This window comes from Herpailurus yagouaroundi, unplaced genomic scaffold (genome assembly GCF_014898765.1).
Source record: "Herpailurus yagouaroundi ecotype Mexico unplaced genomic scaffold, PumYag 162, whole genome shotgun sequence".
NCBI classification, from domain to species: domain Eukaryota; kingdom Metazoa; phylum Chordata; class Mammalia; order Carnivora; family Felidae; genus Herpailurus; species Herpailurus yagouaroundi.
This window is the reverse complement of record NW_024412403.1, coordinates 3,209,430-3,223,559: the sequence shown is the minus strand read 5'-3', so window position 1 is coordinate 3,223,559 and position 14,130 is coordinate 3,209,430. Positions and strand designations below refer to the sequence as shown.

Below are 14,130 nucleotides of genomic sequence, written 5' to 3'. Positions count from 1 at the left end.
AGAGAGAGAATGAATGAGGGAAAGGCAGAGAGAGAGAGAGAGAGAGAGAGAGCGCATGCACGCAGTGGGAGGGGCAGAGAGGGAGGGACAGAGAGAGAATTGCACGTGGGCTCCACAGCGTCAGCCTGACTCGGGGCTCAGGCTCACAAACCGTGAGATCACGACCTGAGCCAAAATCGGAAGTTGGACGCTGAACCCACTGACCCGCCCGCCCAGGCGCCCCACTACTTAGCGGTTCTTACTAAGGACTGTCCACACGTTTCTCGTCTACCCAGAGAAGCCGGAGTTCTGTGTAAACACCGAGGCTCACGGTAACTTTTCTTCTTGTTTGTAGCATCCCTACCCAACAGAAGATGAGAAAAAACAGATCGCTGCTCAGACAAATTTGACACTACTCCAAGTTAACAACTGGTAAGATGCGCCCGCTCCCCGAGGTCGTGCCAGTCAGCGCGATAGAACCCTTGAAAGCACGGCCGCTAATCAATAGCGGAATTTGGCTGAAGATTCCTGAGTTCTTTTAACCAGCAGCACTGTCGTCAGGACTGGGATCGGTGGCGGGAGGCTTGAGAAGAGATCAGCACACGCTTTCAGCTTTCGGGGATCAGTGGCCCTCGCGGTGGACTCTCTGCCCACACGCTGCTTGTGCAGTTAGACTTGCGTGTCTCCGCTGTGTTTCTAGCCCCGAGCCCCCACGCTCAAGTCCGATGGCCTGTCTTCATGGGTAACCTTCTCCGGGTGGTGACGGCCGCCATGAGGCATCCTGACCTCAGGGGCACCCCCCGTGGCTCTCCCACCTTTGGGAACCTTGTGCCACTTTGCTCAGCTCTGAGTGGGGGTCCAGGTGGTGGTCCCACCCACAGCGGGGTCCTATGGGGACCTCGGGGCCCTACGAGGGACACGCCTGGGACAGGGTTGACTTCGTGGATGCAACATCCTCCTGTTCTAACTCCGGTGTCACGTACTGTCGTGGACGCCTGAACCCTGACCGCGTGCCCCGGAAATCAGGGCTGCGCCCGTCAGTAATGGCGCTGGGGTCCAGGGGCGCACTTCCATTTTGTGCGGTTGTCACTTGTGTCCTTTGTGTTCACGTGCGCCCGTGTGGACGCGAGTCCAGCTTACAGAACGGCCCCGTGTAGAAGAGAAGAGAGCACACGTCCCATCAGTCGGAAATACCGTTAGGGCTTACACCTGAAGGTCAGGTGGGCTCCAGGGTACGTGATGGGGTCTCCCGGCATACGCAGTCGTCTGTGCGGGACGGGTGCTCAGGTACCGCACCAAACATCTCCGGTATCCTGCCGTGGGCCATTGTTTCGGTTTTGGGAACCGGTGATAGACCATACTCCTTGAACTGTCTCCTGTGGAATCTTGAAATGCCGTTAGCAGAAACGGAGGTTTCACATGTGTTGTCGCTGTGACGTTCGTGACGGCCTAGGACACGCTCCGTTTCCTCCTGTCCCCTCGCGTGACACGTCCTGTCTCGGTTCGGTCCTACCAGTGGTCGATTCGTTGGGGGTGAATGTTAGAGACACTTGTTTGCACATTGTGATGCTTTTGCTGCTGCCTGGCCTTCCCACTTTTCTTCAGGGTTGACTTCCTTGAGCTCTGTTAGCAGAATTGTCTTGTCTAGAAGGTTTGACCTCAACTTTTTTTTTTTTTTTTTTTAATTTTGGTTAATGTTTGTTTTTGAGAGAGAAACAGAGCACGAGCAGGGGAGGGGCAGAAAGAGAGAGAGAGAGAGAGAGAAGAGAGAGAGAGAGAGAGAGAAACAGACAGAATCCGAAGCAGGCTCCAGGCTCCAAGCTGTCAGCACAGAGCCCGACGTGGGGCTCGAACCCACGAACCGTGGGATCCTGACCGGAGCCAAAGTCGGACGCTCAAGCGACTGAGCCACCCAGGCACTCCTGCTTGTTTCTGTTTTTAGGGCGTATCTTCCTGCAATTGTAGATAGTTTTGAATGCGAGGGTTATATTTTTTAAACTGTATTTGACTAATCTCTACCCCCAACGTGGGGTTCAGATTCACGACCTGAGATCACGAGCGGACCAGCCAGGCACCCGGGACCGTTAGGATTTTAACACAAAGTGACCTTGTCACTGGTCCGGGCCCAGCTCTGTTCTGTGTCGGGGGCACCGAGAGCAGCGTGTGATGGCACAGCACCGGGACAGAAGTAGAGCCCGCGTGTCCGCTGGTGCTCGTCTTTCTCTTGCTGTCAGGGTCCCGCCACGGGGGTTAGCAGGCTGGGCTGCGGCGAGAGGTGAGCCCCTGTCACTGTCCTCCTGGAGGAGGCCGGGCTGGTGCAGCTGTGGCCTGGTCGGAGCGTGCGGTCCGAGCTCGCCAGCGGCCATGGGCGTCCCGCAGGCTGCGGTCACAGCAGGTGGGGGGTGCGGCAGGGGTGCAGGCTTTCCGTCCACGCACTTACAAGCCGCCCGCCCTGCCGACCTCAGGCTCCCGCAGCAGCAGTGGTTGTGCACGTGCGGGGTCAGGGGTCGGGTCCCCGCGGGGGTGGTGAGCGCTTCTGAGCTGCCTCGTGGTGGGGGCGGTTAGTGACCTAGGAACTTAGTTCCTCTGGGACTAGCCTGTCGTGAGCGGCGTGCAGGGTCGCAGGTCTGGCCCCAGAGCCGTGCTTGGAGGTGACCATAAGGTCAGGGCGGGACAGGACCCCCGGGTGTGCAGTGTGGCCGCTCCCCGCCCCCCTCCCCGGGGACACCGGCGCCCCACCTGCCATCCACGTGCGCTGGGCCGGGGGAGAGGTGCGCGGGCCACCTGAGGTCCAGGCTGGCTCTGATGCCTCCCCTGTAGGGACGTCTGCTGTCCCAGTGACCGCTTCTGGTGTCGCCCTCCACACCCAGGTTCATCAACGCCAGAAGACGGATTCTTCAGCCCATGTTGGATTCTAGTTGCTCAGAAACTCCAAAAACCAAGAAGAAGACAGCTCAGAACAGACCGGTCCAGAGGTTTTGGCCCGACTCCATCGCCTCGGGAGCCGCACAGCCGCCGCCCAGCGAGCTGGCCATGTCAGAAGGTGGGCCTCGCAGGGACTGGGGGGGAGGGGGGGCGTGGGGGGGCCCAGAGTCTGGGGGAGGGCCTGGCTGCTTGGGGGCAGCAGGGGTGTGGGCAGGGACGGCCTTGACCGCGGTGGCAGCCGTGAGCCTTGGGTCGCGGCGGCTGCGGTGTTTCGCGCGTGACGCGTGAGGGAGGCATCGTGTACGGAGCGCGGTGCGTCTGGGAGGCCCGGAGTCCTGTGCGTTCGGTCCTTTGCCCCCTTTTCGTGTTTCTTTTCCCTGGGAGCTCGGAGCTCAGGATGGAGCTCTGCCAGCCCCCCCACCTGGCGTCTCACCCCTTTGCCCTGTGAGCCCCCGCGGCTGGTCCCCTCTGACGGTGTCCCTCTCCCTCATCACAGGCCCCCATCCCCGCATGCGCCATAAGCACCTTTCCGTGGGCACGCCTTGCCCAGGTGTGGACTGTCTGGGTGTGTGTGGTTCTCGGTGTGTAGGTGGTGTTCCCAGCCCGTCCCCACTGTCTCGTTCTTCCTGTTTCGCAGCAGTTTGCTGTTCCCGAGGAAAGTCCGCGGCCCTTACGTCTTCAAACACTTTCTGACGCCCCCCCCCCCCGCCCTGCCCCCTCCGGGCCCCCAGGTCCCCATCTGTCCCGCTGTTCTTTCTAGGGTTTGGGATTCTGTCTCTCGTTTCTGTTTTGCTAGTTTCCACGTCTGTGCTGGGGCTTCGCTAACCTTTTCTCCCGTGGTTAAGCTGCCACCGGTCCCACCACGGGCGTGTCTCAGGGTGGACATCACAGTGCGCGTTTCCGGAAGTTCGGGACAGTCTTTGGCGGCTCTCGTGGCTCTCCTTCGTAGCAAACAGTCACAACAACCGCTTTGATGGCCTCCTCTGCTGGTTCTAACATCTGTCAGCCCCAGGCTGGTTTCCGGTGGCCCGGTTTTCTGCTCACTGTGGGTGGTTTTCCTGCCTGGTGATCCTGGACTGGATGGCAGGCCTTGGGAATGCCACCTTGCTGGGGGCGGGTGCTTTTGCACGGGGGCAAGGCTCCCGAGCTCTGTTCCAGCCCTGAAGGGACCCTCTCGTGCCCTGCTCGGTGATCGGCCCTTGTTTGGTGACCAGCGGTGCTCAGTCCTGGGCAGACCACCCGCAACCAAGGCCGGACCTCGGATGGCACCCCACCCCCACGCCCCTCCACCCGCCTGGCCTGGGCATCGTCTTCCGATCTCTTCAGCTGGTTCTTCCCCGGGGCTTGATTGTCTCCTGCCTCCCGTGCGGACCTCCCTCCACCGAACGGACGAGCCGGGCCGTCCACAGATGTGCCGGCCTCGCGGTTGGGACGGGCCCCTCGCAGCGGGCTGTGCATCACGCTTCGTTCTGTTTCTTGTGGGCTGGTGTGTGCATTTGAAGCTTCATCGTTTGGGTTTTGATATGCGGTGGCCTTAGGTTTAAATAATTTATATTTTCAGTTCTCGTTTTGTCTTTTAGTCCAAATTACTTAGGATTAGTATTAAGGTCTCTCTCCCTCCTTCCGGCCTTGGAAAAGGCAGTGCCCGTGTATTGGGGGAGAAGTTCAAACAAGACTTGCCAGTGACCAGTAAGTTTCTGCCCCGTCTTGGCTTCTGATCTTCTCCAGAAACTGTCCTTATCACCAGTCTCCCGTATATGCTCCCAGCGCATCTGTGACATGACGTGATGTACCGTGTGGGGGGCAAGGACGGATGAGTGAATCTCTTTAAAGGTGTTTCCCACATTCTACCGCCCGACACTGTCTCCCGCTGCCGTCGTCACTTGTCGCTGCTCCTGGAGACCTTCAGGGACGAGCGTGTGAGCCCCCTGGGCTGCTGGGGACCAGCGTGTCCCAGGGTCCTCCTTGTTCCCCTTGTCACACGGTCTCCCCGACTGCGACCCTGGCCCCTTGCCTTTGTCTCCTCGCTCCTCATCTCATCCTGCGTCCCAGTCTCCTGTTCCCTTGCGGCTCCTGCTTCTGCCCCGCACGCCCGCGTCTGTATGGCCCCTTACAGACTGCCTGCAGACCAGGAACTTGCGCCGCGTATTAGCGGAGGAGGGTCTGACGTCTCCTAACCCCTGGCGATCGTCCCAGAGACTCGCGTGGGGGTCCCAACACGAGGTCGGAGGAGCGAACGGCACCCGGCTGGGTCACGAAGTGTCTCCCTGGGTGGGCGCTAATCTGAACGTTCTGCCGCAGGAGCCGTCGTGACGATCACCGCGCCCGTGAGCATGAACGTGGACAGCCTGCAGTCTCTGTCCTCGGACGGCGCCACCCTGGCGGTACAGCAGGTCATGATGGCGGAGCAGAGCGAGGACGAGTCTGTGGACAGCACGGGGGACAGCGGGGCCGCGCTCGCCCCCACCCACATCAGCGGGCTGGTCCTGGAGAACAGTGACTCCCTGCAGTAGGGCCGGCACAGCCCAGAACCGCGGGGCGGGCCTGACTTTTTACAGTTTGCACAGCAAACATTTTACACACTTTTATTTCTGACATGTTTTATACGTAGATGGAGAAGAATGCACTTTTGTATTTCATAGTGAGCTTCGAGAGCGCCCTCGCGGGTGCGGCGACTTTCCGGTGTGCGTGTGTGTGCGTGTGTGCGTGCGCGGGTTTTTAAGGAGATTCTTTAAAGGTTTAACGCTAAAAATGTGATGAATGACAGACACCCCCGTGAGCCCTTGATTAGTTAAGGAATAGTGCTGCCATTTTCTAGAAAATGATGCAGTTTTAATTTCGTTCTGTGGTTGAAGCAGGTCCCAGTGGGCTGGTTTATTTGTGTCGCCCACGGATTGGAGAGAAGCTTCTGCACCTTAAAACTGCCAGTGCGAGGTAGACGCCCACGGCAGCAAAGTGCGTGTGGCCCGTGGTGAGCGTGCTCTGGTGGACATACGCCGAGGTCCCCACGGACTTGGTGAGCCTGTTTCATTTGCTATATATGAAAAGAAACTCCTATTTTTACCTTGCTGGAATTATTGGATAAAAAGCTATTTTTATAAATTCGCTATGAATTGGATTATGACTATATCGAGGATAAAATTTCTAGAGAAGAAACACACGTGCTTACTATTTCAATTTGGAATGTTCTGAACTGACCAAATTTAGTGAACCTGCCCAAAGGTAGCTAGCATTCCACGGTTCTCCACCGTCCCGGGGGAGCGATTGACATGTAGTACCGTAGAAGAAACAAGCGTCTAATGCAATTTTGACACCTTCGGACTTCAGTTTCTATGTAAAAGCTCAGATTGCATTTCACACTTGATCTGAACCTGTATCTAAAGGTGTTTGCTAATAGGACTTAGGTGAGTTAAGTGAGGTGGTAACCAGTAGTCAGAAGCTGTGACCACACACGTCAGTCTAATTTAAATTCGACTACAGTTAAATGGTTACTGCACCAGTTAGCTGTGTATTGTTTTAGAAGTTTTTAGTCGGCCCTATGTTATGCATAGAATGTTTATTATAAACTAATATAAGATGTGCTCTGTGCCACCGGCTCAGAGTGAGGCCCAGTAACCAGCACCCGCGCTGTTACGCAATTAACATGTCCCCAAAGCGACACAGCTCCCCGGGCGGGCTCGCCGGCCTCAGCTCACACGCGTCTGCCGTCGGTCCCGGGGTCAGTATTTTCTCCCCGTACGTCGTCGCTTTGGGATTCCCGGCCCCCCCCCCCCACCTCCCACCCCCACCCCCAACTTGATCACATGAGGTTTGGAGTAATTTTAGGACTTCCGTTTCCCGGTGACAAGGCCAAAAGAGTAGACTGGGTTTTGTTGCCTTTGTTTTCATTTATTTGCAAGTGGGGCTTTTGCTCAGAAAACAAGCCACCTTGTCTCATCAAGCCTTTGTGTCGTCTTAAAGGGGACGCCCAGTGTTCGTGTTTCTAAAAGGTGGTTTGGTGTTTGGGAAGGTCACCAGTTCTGGAGATTCAGCAGCCGTCATCAGTTACGGACCCAGGTTACATTGCAGGATATCTGGAGCTGGGGCAGATTTTTTCTGGAACTGATTCCCCTCCCCCCCCAAAATTGGTTAATTACAGTTAATCACAGAAGACTTATTTCCTAGGTAACTTAGGAGGCGGTAAGAAATACATAGAATTTTCTTTGAAAAATACTTTCAGGAGCTTTAAAAGAAAAAGTGGACTAAACTCTTTTGGAGCGAGAACAACATTTTTAAGCAACAGTTGCGTTCCTTATTTATAAACAATTTGTAACATTTTCGGTTTCGTAGATCATTTTAACTTGACCTAAATCCTAACTTGGTTGGACTTCTTGAAACTAGGAGCTGTGGACACTAGCCAGCCACCTCCCTCCCTCCCCAGTCCCTCCAGTCGCCCCGCTCTTTGGGTGTGTGTGGACTCACAGGCAGGTCACTGCCCCCCCCCCCCCCGCCCCAGGGGTCACGTTCACTGAGCTGCGGTAGCCTGTTAGTCGAGGGCTGCACAGACTGCCCGTTTGGAGACAGACGGGGGCCGTGCGGGGTCCCGCTGCCCTCGCTGGCCTGAGATCAGCCTTCCGTGCCCGGTGACGCACCGCGCCCCCTGCGGCGGAGGCCGGTTTCCTTAGGCTCGAAGTTCTTACCGGGTTCGGAGGACTAGGATAAGCCATCCAGAGACGGGGCGCTCGTGGACAGGCCTCAGCTTCCCCCCCACTCTCCCCGCGCATGACCGAGGTGCTCGGAGACAACCTTGGCGTGGCAAGCCGTTTCGGCTCATAAAACCGCTGCCCGGTGTGCCTGTCGTCGGTTTGCATTTTATAGACCCCCATCTTCCGGCCCTCGGACCTTCAAGAGAACCTCTGAAAATGGGACTCCCTCGAGCGTTCATTTTCACGGAGCAGATGCGATCCTGACTTTGCGCCAGAAGGTCGCTCCGGATGTGTCCCCAGACCCAGAGTAAGAACGTCGTTACCCGTCCCGCGGCTTCGCCGGCCCCGGCTTCCGTTTTCTGGCTGCAGGTAGTGCCGTCCGTTTCAGTCTCTGTCCGGGACGCACGGCGGGGCGGCAGCTGGTACCGGAGCGCACCCGCGGGTCGCAGCGGCCTTTTCTGTGCGGCCCTCACCTGTGGGAGCCGGCTCGGGGCCCTTGCCTTTCAGACAGACCCAACCCTACCTGGACGGTGGGCAAGGCCACCTCTGGCGGTCAGGGACGGAAGTGACCCAGCAGTCTGCCTTTGTTTTAGTTGTGTTCGGTCTACGAACTGACAATCTTTAAAATGTGAATACTGTCACGGTATGTTTTCTTGGATTGTTGTCTCGAAAGGGGATTTTTGTGAAGCAATTGATTTATCAAAGCAAAAAAATTAAAAGTAGAAACACGCTTCGTGGATGTGTCATTTTGTAAAGCTGGTGGCACCGTGAGCTGTGTTTCCACTTTAAGGAAAACACTCAAATTGGTGACGGGTTTCGCTGGGGACGCGGGGCTCGTAGTGACCCCTGCACGTTGTTGGAAAAGGAGGGTTGCACTGGAGCACTCAGGTCCATTTGCATTTTCTGGAATCTTCTTCAGCTGCTCACTTCCATTAGCTGTTGGCATTCCGGGAAAGAATCGGAAAGCTTTTGTTTGTTTTTTGTTGTGGTTTATCATGAATGTAATTATTTTGACAGTAATGGGAAAAGGCTTCGTCGGTGACATATTGCCTATCATAGCGCGGGTTGTGGAATGACCCACGGCCGCTCCCGGACACGTCGGAGCGCCACGTTAAAGCCTTTTCAGCGAGGTTTCTTCTTCGTAGGCCAGTGTGTTAGAACTCCCCCCACGCTGTTTATGCTCAGAGGCTAAGGTCAGCAGACTCGAGTATTTTTAAAAAGTGCATCTGAAATCGCAAGCCTTGCGGGTGACTAGACGAGCCGGCTCTGAAGTCTGTTGTTTTAGGAAACGTTCTGAGCAATTTGATGGCAAATGGAGCCCCTGTGTGCTCTCTCCAGCTCCACTAGGTCAGAGGTGAGAGGCGGACATGAATTGTTAACCAGGTGAGACCTTGGCCCGGTCCTTGACGCCTTGAGGGTTCAAGGGCTTTGTTGGTAAAGGGAAGAAATGGGTTTATAAGGTTTATTCTAGCTCAAAGATTAACATTTATTTTCTTCCGAGGTTTTATTTAAATCCAGGTTAGTTAACATTCTCCGCAGTCTTGGCTTCAGGAAGAGAACCCAGTGAGTGGTTCATCACTTCCGTACGAAACCCGGTGCTCATGCCAACAGGTGCCTCCTTAACGCCCGTCACCCATCTAGCTCCTCCCCCCACCCACCTCCCCTCCTGTCGAAAATGTCATAACTAATAAAATCCTATCCGTCTGTCTGGAGAGACGAGTAAATGAGTGATGACGTGGCGAACCCTGAAAATAAGAAACCTGTTCGGATCAATGTTTGCATTCGGTTATTCTCTGCGGAGGTCATTACGTTCTGCGTTTGGTGTTTGGCCCGAGTGCTGTGCTCTAGACATTCTGAGAAGCAGTTCTCAGTGGCAATTATTTTTGCCCTTTCACAACAGGCCCTGCCGTCTTCGCTAAGACCTAAGATCTCCGAACCGTTTTTACGCTCGAGTTTGCACAGCTGCAGAGCAGAGCGTCGAGGCACGTGGGACCAGGAGACAGAGGACCCCAGGCAGGCGGCGGGCCCGGGGCTGCCTTCCGGGGCGCCCACCGGCCTGGTCCCGCCCCCTGTCCCCAGGCCCAGGCCCAGCCGCCCAAGGAGGCGGCCCACCTGCTCTCAGCTAAGGCCTGCCTGGGGTGGCCCACTGGACTAACCAGTATTTTCCACGCAGACGGCATTTAGGAGGCAGATCTCGCACAGGTGGTTCCGTGTCCCGCATCGTCATTTAAACGAACCCAGGACGTCAGCCTGCAAAAGCCGGTGGTGACTTTAATATGAACGAGGAATTCTTAAGTTGCAGTGTGGTTGAAAAGGCACGTTTTAAAGATGTCGATGGCTTTAGTTGCTTAGGCGTTTTTAGAGAATGGCGTGTAGAAAGAAATCAGGTACGTTTTAAAATATTTTGCTTTACGTCACCTCAGTTTCCTCTGATACTAGCACAGCGGTCGTGTCAGAAAGAAGCGGTGAGGCCTGTAACCGTTTACGCTCGCTGCCAGTGTAGACCTGAGCTCTCGAAACCAGAGTTCTGTTAGACACGGCTGGAGCTGGAGGCAGAGCAGCCACGGAAGGAGTGTTTCTAGAAGGAGAAGTTGAGTGTGTGGAGGACGATGGGCTGGGCCCCCAGGAGGTCGCTGATCAGAGCAGGTGGAGAGAAGTGGGGGGAGGGCCGACGCCAGCGGTCCGGGGGCCGCGGGGGGACGGCGCTGGGTCAGTGGGACATGATGAGGGGCGTCTTTCTCACCTCGTGGGAAGCCTTTTAAGACCCCAGACACGTAAACGGCCCAGTGGGTTTGGCCGGATCCAGAGGAAGCATTCGTGCCAGGGAAGGACGCTGTGCACCGAGCAGGTGGGAATCCGAGAGAAGTGTTTTTCTTTTCTAACATCGACAACCAGCGGGGAGTCCGCATTTACGTTTGAGGGGGAGAGTCCTGCAAGTCAAAACGAAGAGGCCTGGCAACCCAGAGCGGGGCAGGGGACGTCGTGGGCAGGTCCCCACAGGGCCAGTGTGAACACTGCCCGGCCCGCCGGTGGCTCACCACAGTCAGGGATCTAGGGCTTGAAGCTGCTTTGTCTCGGAAATGGGGGCCTGTGGCCTGGGGGTAGGACCCTCCTCACCGGGACCGCCGTCGCGGGGTCCTCCCGGTGTGCGCCGTCCCACAGGCCCAGCCGGGGGGCCGCGACAGGGTCCCCTGAGGGCCTCTGCGGAGACATCCTGGGCGCCCGGGCCGGGGAGAGGTGAGGGGTGGTGGGTGCAGGGCTGTAGGTGGATGAGCCAGGTGCGCGTGGCGAGCAGGTGTTCTCGGGTCTGGCTCGGTTGACCGGGGTGGGGGGGGGGGGGTCGGGCCTCCTGACTCGGACGGAAGGCCGCGTGGCGGTGGAGGGGCAGGGGGACCAGGGCGGGTCGTCCTCGGGGCCCGGGAATGGGCCTCCCGCTCCATCAGGTCGTCCGTGCAGGGCAGGGGGAGTCCGGTTCCGCGGCAGCCTTTTACCCCCACGTCCCTCCAGCCGGCGAGGCCCTGCCCCTGCCCCCAGCACCAGCCCGGGCGAGGCCGGAGGTGGAGGCCCGGGCCCTCCGGGTTCAGCCTGTGCTGCGGGCACATCCCGGGGCGCAGGGCCCCCCTTCTCAGCCCTGCCCGCTCGCGCCTCTGCGGCAGGTTGCCTTCCGTCGGGGGAACGGTCTTGGGAGGCAGGGGGCCTCGGGCCAGAAGTAGGGCCTTCAGGGGGCGGCGGCAGCTCCTCCCCTCGTGGATTAGGGCCTTTGCTCCCTGTGAGGGAAGGGTCGGGCTGGCGGGTGGGGGTCTCCCCGGGCCCTGCCCTGCCCCCCAGCACCCCTGTGAGCGAACACGGCCTCTTGGGGGGGGGGGCGGGCCCCTAACGTCCGGGCTGTCTTTCCCCTCCCGGTGCTCTGCTGAAGGGGGGCCGCCCCGAAGGGGTTTGTCCCTCTTTGGATCCAGTCACCGGGTAGCCCCGCAGCCGCAGCTCTGAGCACGAGGGGACGTAGGATGCAGTGGGTTACCCGCCGCCCGTGTTGTCAGGCCGACGTTCTCGGGGCCTCTCCGCCTGGAGTGGGAGCAGGGTGGCAACAGGACGGACAGTGAGGTTGGAAGACAGGTCGGAGGGGAGGGGAGGGAGGCAGAGGCAGGCCCGTGCATCCCGCCGCTCTGTCAGGCTGTCAGGACACGCACGTCCCAAGCCGGGTGCCCGGGGTGGAGGGACGCAGGGACGGGGGGCCTTGTCCAAACCTTGTCCAAACCCCGCGTGTGCGGTCCGTCACCAGCTCTCGGGAGGCCCGGCAGTTAACGCCGGGGTCCGGAAGGGGAAAACGCGGCTTGCAAATCATCCTTACTTGGGATTGGAGAGGTTGTCTCACGGTTCGCTGCCCGTCGAGTGGACGTCCTGTAACCGTTTGGATCCTGAATCTTTGCCCGGGAGTGTTCGTTTTCTGCAGTGTCGGGGCCTGGTGGCTGCTTACAGTTTTCCCCAGTGGCCTCGGCGGTATTTCCAGCCCTGCGTGCTCTCCTGGGCCTTTGGCCGTTGAGTGAGACCCTTCTGAGCCTGGGCCAGGTTTTGTTCCCGCCGTGACGTCAGAACTGGGTCACCCAGAGTGTCTGACCGCGGCCTCCGCGGTTTCCAGCAGCCTCCCGTCCCTGTGCTCCCCAGTCCTCCCGTCTTGTCAGTGGCCTTGGACTGTCTCTCAGGGTCGTCACACGTGGTTCATCTGCCTTTGCCTTTCCTTAAAGGTGTAAGCTTTTAGTGGAGTAAATACCTGTTTCAAAATGCAACTTTTGGGGCGCCTCGGTGGCTCAGTTAGGTGTCCGACTTCGGCTCTGGTCAGGATCTCACTGATGGTGGGTTCGAGCCCGGTGTCGGGCTCTGTGCTGACAGCTCGGAGCCTGGAGCCGGTTTTGGATTCTGTGTCTCCCTCTCTCTCTGCCCCTCCCCCGTTCATGCTGTCTCTTTCTCAAAAATGAATAAATGTTAAAAAAAATTTTTTTAATGCAACTTTTGATTTTATTCACTAAATTAGAAATACCTGGCATGTATTTGTTACCGTACGTTAAACTCTCACTTAATTTTAAATTTAAAAAATCTAGACGGCTCAAACGGTCCTGAGGCCATCAGCTTGCACACACACTGCCCGCCGAGCTCGCCCACCAGGCAGCACGCAGGGTCCCTGCTCACCGGTGAGCGTGTGCCCTGGTGGAGTGCCCACGAGCACCCTGCCCGGGTAGCCGGGGGACATGCCGCGCAGCCAGAGCGGGCCTCCCGCTGTTAAGGCCAGCTTTCGGGGACCCCAGCGGGCGCCAGGGTGGGTGGTGCCCTGATGGGGCATCGCCTGCTGGCGTCTGCCTCACCCTGCCCGGTCAGCGGGCCAGGCCTCCCTCCTCTCCCCGCTCTCCCGGTGGTTCCGGTAAAGGGTTAAGAGGGATCGGCAGGCCACCCTGGCCGCGCCTGCTGGCTTGTAAAGCTCCTCTGTTCTCCTGACCCCGTGGCCTCTGCTGTAAGAGCCAGCAGCCCGGACTCGGTCGCCGGGACCTTGGAAGCCGGGGACTCACCCAGTGCAGAGCATTAGCGCACACGTGTGTGTGGGTGGGACTTGTCACGCGTGACCTCCAGACCAGCGAGCTGACCCGAATAACCAAAGCCGGCCTCTGGTGAGGGCGCTGCTCTGGGGAGGCGGTCTGTCCGTGACCAGGCAAAAGTGCTCCTGCATCAGACAGGCACCAAGCCCAAAATGAGGGGCAGCTCCTTGGCTCGGCTCTGGAACGTTCTCCCCTGCTCATTCTGGTCCCTTGGGCCTGTCGTGACTTTGTCGGCACATTTCTGCCCCGGGGCCTTTGCACTGGCCGTGCCTGAAGCCTAAATAGGATTCTTACCTGCCATCTGCTGCTAGGTAGCCTCATACAACTTTCTAGTCTCAAATGTCCCCTTTCGGTGGGCATCAGCTCAACCTGCTTCTCCGCTCTCTGCAACCCTTTTCCTGCTTTTTCTTTTCTGTCATTGTAGTAAAATACACATAACGTAAATACACCATCTTAACTAAATTTTTAAGCATACGGTTCTGTGGCATTAGGTACGTTCACATTGTCGTGCAACCCATCCCTACCGTCCGTCTCCAGAACTTTCCGTTTTCCCAAACTGAAACTCAGTCCCCATTAAATACGCCCACTCGCCATCCGTCTCCCTTGGCCCCCGATGGCCCCCGTTCTACTTTTCGTGTTTATGGGTCTGACCCTTCTAGGTGCCTCTGTGAGTGTGACTTCCGCGACTGGTTTACTTCATGGAGCACAATGTCCTCAAGGTTCGTCCCCATATCGTGTGTCAGAAGGTCCTTCCCTCTTAAGGCTGGGTGATATTCCGCCGCGTGGATAGACCGCACTCGTTTCACCTGCCAATTTCTCGGCAGGAATCGGTCCTTGATCCCACCCACCAGGCGGCCCGGTGTGGAGGCCTTTGTGATTCCAGGGCCTGGAGCCGAGTCTGGTGTGAAGGGGTGCTTGGTAACGTCTGCTGGGCGCAGAATGAGCTGTTAGTGTCT

At 57.8% G+C, this 14,130-nt stretch overlaps 1 protein-coding gene and 1 long non-coding RNA gene across 3 annotated transcripts in view; both read left to right on the top strand.

The window, feature by feature from the left end:
- Positions 1-8,320, top strand: part of PKNOX1 (PBX/knotted 1 homeobox 1) — a 34,418-nt gene extending 26,098 nt beyond the window's left edge. For both annotated transcript variants that reach the window (XM_040483825.1, XM_040483826.1), the window contains 3 exons: positions 335-411; positions 2,850-3,022; positions 5,206-8,320. In XM_040483825.1, coding sequence (XP_040339759.1) covers positions 335-411; positions 2,850-3,022; positions 5,206-5,417 — 462 coding nt within the window. In that variant the 3' untranslated portion in view covers positions 5,418-8,320. The remainder of the gene's footprint in view (positions 1-334; positions 412-2,849; positions 3,023-5,205) is intronic.
- A 4,430-nt stretch (positions 8,321-12,750) lies between these two features.
- LOC121035895 (uncharacterized) overlaps positions 12,751-14,130 on the top strand; it is a 19,404-nt gene continuing 18,024 nt past the window's right edge. The window contains exon 1 of the long non-coding RNA XR_005793132.1: positions 12,751-12,761. This is a non-coding gene — a long non-coding RNA (uncharacterized LOC121035895). The remainder of the gene's footprint in view (positions 12,762-14,130) is intronic.